General features: G+C 42.2%; 1 protein-coding gene across 6 annotated transcripts in view; it reads right to left on the bottom strand.

Annotated features, from left to right (window-relative positions):
• The window catches only part of NDUFV2 (NADH:ubiquinone oxidoreductase core subunit V2), a 36,561-nt gene extending 31,911 nt beyond the window's left edge, over nt 1-4,650 (bottom strand). Inside the window, exons 1-2 of one of the 6 annotated variants that reach the window (XM_026456004.2) lie at nt 4,488-4,612; nt 4,010-4,179 (exon numbers count right to left, since the gene is read on the bottom strand). In XM_026456004.2, the coding sequence (XP_026311789.1) occupies nt 4,010-4,091 (82 nt within the window). In that variant the 5' untranslated portion in view covers nt 4,092-4,179; nt 4,488-4,612. The other 5 variants (XM_026456003.2, XM_023228407.3, XM_023228406.3 and 2 more) reach the window with 5 other exon arrangements.

Here is a 4,650-nt window from a genome sequence, read left to right as displayed (position 1 = left end):
TCCCGCTGATTTACCAGGGAGGCTGATTCCCTTCCCCTGACTTCCCGATGATTTACCAGGGAGGCTGATTCCCTTCCCCTGACTTACCGCTGATTCACCAGGCTACCTAGTCATTCCCTTCCCCTGACTTACAGCTGATTGACCAGGCTACCTACTCTCATGAGTAACCTCTCACAGCTACGCAGCACATGCCACAATCCTATGCTCTTGCCTTCTTTTATCTGCAGTGTGTGAAGGGGTTCTTTTAAATAAATGAGCAAGTGTCCTAACCTACGTCATCTAAAGATTGTCCTTTCCATGATCAAATCCTGTGACTGGGATCACTCAACAGCACTGTGATGTATTATTTTCAATGAGGTGCCTTTCTTAACTGACCAAATGCTGCTTTTTTTGGCCCCTAAATCAATAAAATGTTAAAATTTGTAAAAAAAAAAAAAAAAAAAAAAAAAAAAAAAAAAAAATCTCTAATGGAATGGGGAAAACATTTCATGGTACAAAACTTAAAATTTGGAAAGAAAAGTGCCACCACACAAGATGACATACTTCTAGTATGGCTAATAAGTAGACACTGTCAGAGCAAACCACTGAATAATAACTATAAACTCTGGACAAAATATTTTATAAAAACAAAAGCTTTCTGAAGGCACTGGGGAACAACCAAACAGGCAGACACAGAAGGGGAGTCTACATGCATAAAAAGCCAATGAGGTTTTTGTTTTTCCTTTATATCTTTTAGCCTGAAGGCAGGCCTCACTTAGAGTTTGGAACAACAACAGACACGGTAAAGTGGGAAATCCCAGAAAAGGAAGAGTCAGAAAGGGGGAGGGAGCCCTATACATTCGGCATATAAATTCTACGGAAATCTCTGGCTGAACCCTGAACCATGCACGTACATGCTGCAGACTCCAAGGAACCTAGCTAAAAGAACAGAACCAATATTTGATCTGCTGCCCACAAGGCATATGGATAGCAACAACAAAACACACTATTTGGAGGAATAAAACAGGATCTAGAACCTCTACAACATTATCATTCACAAAATTCAGCATACAATCCAAAATTGTTCAACATACAGGAAACAAACAAAAAAGGAAAACACATTTTCAAGAAGAAAGAATCAACTAGAAACTTCAGGACAGCTATAATCATGCTTAAAGACATAAAGGAAAATATCCTCAATGAATGAAAAAATACACAACACAGATGGTCCCTGACTCACAATGGCCTGTCGTGCAATTTCCCAACTTTACAGCATGATGAATATTCAGCATGCTCCTCGATTAAGTCCAGATAACCCCACTGCAAATTGAAATTTACATACTTTCAATTTACAGTGGGTTTAATCAGGATGTAATCACATTGTAAGTAAAGGAGTATCTGTAATCGAAAATCCCACCACAACCCTCTCACCTTCAAAACTACAGTAGCAGCTTGGGAATGAGGCAGTGGTAAGTTCTAAAGTGGCATCAACATTACAGAAAAACCATGGGCAATCACTGAAGGGAATAAACATTCTGATTATCTATTACTCCATAATTTGTTACTTTTAGTCAATTACTACAATCACCTATGAGGTATTATCTCACTTTACAGAAAAGAAAAATGAGGCTGAAAGAGATTAAGATGGCGCAAAGTCACACAAAGTAGTACTTAATTCTGGCCATATTTTAAGCAACGATGAGCTGAAAAGCCTCTTCAAGAGAATGGCAGCTAGCAAAGCAGAAATTAGAACAGGCAATTTGTTTGAAAGCATAATCATTAAAGGTTTCTCATCTAGGCCGGGCGCGGTGGCTTACGCCTCTAATCCCAGCACTTTGGGAGGCCGAGGCGGGCGGATCACCAGGTCAGGAGATCGAGCCCATCCTGGCTAACACGGTGAAACTCCGTTTCTATAAAAATACAAAAAATCAGCCAGGCATGGTGGCGCGCGCCTGTAGTCCCAGCTTCTCGGGAGGCTGAGGCAGGAGAATGGTGTGAACCCGGGAGGCGCAGCTTGCAGTGAGCCGAGATCGCGCCACTGCACTCCAGCCAGGGCTACGAGCCAGACTCCGTTTAAAAAGAAAATAATAAATCAATAATAAAAAAAAAATAAAGGTTTCTCATTTAGGAAAAGAACTTAGGTAGACTTTTCTTGTACTTTTCTTGATACTTGCTCGGTTTAATGTGAAATCCCACTACTTGTGAAAGGTTAGAAGGGCCTGGTTATATAAGCAATAGAACATCCTCACAATGGAATGCTATGTAGCATTAAAATGACAGTATAGAAATGTCTACTGATAACGAAAGCTGATCAGAATACATTACAAAAAAGCAGGCTACCAAACAGTATAAATAATATCTTCCCATTTTTGTAAAAACGAATTATCTGTAAGGTCTGTTAAGTGTAGACATCAAAATGTTAACAATGGTAATTTCCAGGTTGACAAGACAATGGATGATTTTTATTTTTTGAGCTTATTCTATGTGCTAATCTCAATATTCTTTTTCCTACAACGTATTACGTGTGTAATAAAAATTAAACTTATTCATCAACTCAAATATTTATTGCGTACATACTGCATATCAGGTACTATTTGTTTAAAAAAGGGGGGAGGGAGAAGGGGAGCGGGAGGGAGGGAGAGGGAGAGTTGCAGAAACATTAAACCTGATTAAAATGGTCCTCTACTACCTCAAGTTGTTCTTTTTCATTGTTAAAACTGCTTTTCAATTTATACTTCTAGCCCCTTTGCCTCAAAAACCAAAGAAAATCTACAAGCACTCTTATTTCTATTCTTTCTACCATGTCTGATGCTCATCATCTTTCACCTAGCATTCTGCAAGAGCCTCTTATCTACTTAGTCTCCCAGTTTCTGAGTCCAAATCAAACCCATTCCACCCTCAGTCCTACCCAGTGACCCATCCAAAACAGAAACCAGATCTTATTTCTGTACTTTAAAACCTTTCACTGACTCCTTACTGCCTCTAAGATAAAATCAAATTCTTTAGTATGGCACGCAAAGAGCTCCAATATCTGGCCCGTCTCTCCCTTATTTCATTTGGGAACACACCTTACCTCCAACAGCAGAGGTGGCTTCTCATACATACCGATCTTTTTCTTGCCAACAAGGCTTTTTTTAAGTTGCCCTTTCCCCCTAGAATACCCTCTGACCCCATGCCCAATCTGTTAGTACTACCTTCAGGAAAAATCTTATGCACCTTGAAACCACATTGGATGACCCTATTCATATCTCTAACACTGTGCTTTTACATTGTCTCATATTTATCTTCAAGTTCCTCTTACGTGAGACTATCAATTCCAAAAGAATGGGAACTAAGTCTTTTCCTTATCTGTAATATGAGGAAAAAGTAATACCAACCTGAAAAATGGGATGTGGAATGTAGATATTTAACTCAGTGCTTGGCATACAGAAAACAGTTATCAAATGACTATCATTATTATCCACACTGTTACCTAGAGCTCAGCAGTGCATGACCTACAGTAAGACTTCAAATGTTTACTGAAAGACTGAACTCTGCAAAAAGGAATATTCCCATTTTACAACTGAAAAAACTGAGGAAGATTAACAGCACAAAGTCATAGAGCCACAAAAGGCAGTTAAGCTACCATCCAAACTCTAAAGCCCTGAATTCATTCTCAACGAACATACACTAACTCCCTCTTGCTGAGAAATGACTTAACCTAGTTTACTCCTAGAAAACAAACAAAACTAAGGCTTCTTTCCAGTATTACTTGTGTAACAGGCCCTGTTGTTATAATCGACATTTCTGGAATCTGCATTTTTAGATTAACATGAAGGAGTGCTTCAACTTCTCTGCGATTCCATTTCCTTGCCTACAATGAGATGTACTTGGATCTCAAACGGACCATTTAACCTCTTAAAATCCCGTGGTTCTTTAACTGGGTGCAGTTATCTGCAGCGCCGTTCTTTCAGAGTTAGTTTGATACCATTTATTTACCCAGCATTTCCGATATGCAAAACACAACTGCAGTAAATCAAACATTGGTCACCCTTTTTCAGCCCTAAGGAAGTTCTCCGTAAGCCTTCACGAAGCAAGCCAGAGCTCTCCAGTGTGGTGCAACCTAACAACATTCAGGTCACTAGGCTTGAAATGCGAGGTGCCTCCTTCGGGGCGGGGGTCTTCGAAACAGATCTGGCCAGGGCAGGCCTAGATTCTGCGCTACAGCGAAATAGCAAAACAAAACAAAACAAAACAAAACCAAAAAAACACATCACCAAGCAGCCCCTCTTTTCTGTCCTCCTCGACCAAACTAGGAGTACACTTCTCAGTCTGGCAACCCTCCCTCGAGGCTTCTCACTCACGGTGGGGCTGCAGCGGCCTCCCTAAGAGGGCGAAGGCCGCAGTGTCCTTGCTGCCGCCTGCAGGTCCGTGCAGAGCCCAGGGCTCTCCTGCGCCCAAAACTAAGGGAGACACAGAGAGCAAGAGAAGGGCGGCAGCAGCGCCGGGCTCAGCGCGAGCCTCCTTACCCACTGGGCGGCGAGGCCAGCCGCCCTGGCCCGAAGCGCCGCGGAGAAGAACATGGCGGGCCACACTGTTCACCTTTCCCCGGCCGCGCCAGGCGAGAATCCCGAGCGAGCCCAGGACGCACAGCGTGCGCGTTCCCGACCCCAGGCCTAGGCGTTCCGGGCG

Source organism: Piliocolobus tephrosceles, chromosome 18, assembly GCF_002776525.5.
Source record: "Piliocolobus tephrosceles isolate RC106 chromosome 18, ASM277652v3, whole genome shotgun sequence".
Classification (NCBI taxonomy): Eukaryota; Metazoa; Chordata; class Mammalia; order Primates; family Cercopithecidae; genus Piliocolobus; species Piliocolobus tephrosceles.
Note: the sequence above shows the minus strand (reverse complement) of the source record. Positions and strands in the feature narration are given on the sequence as shown.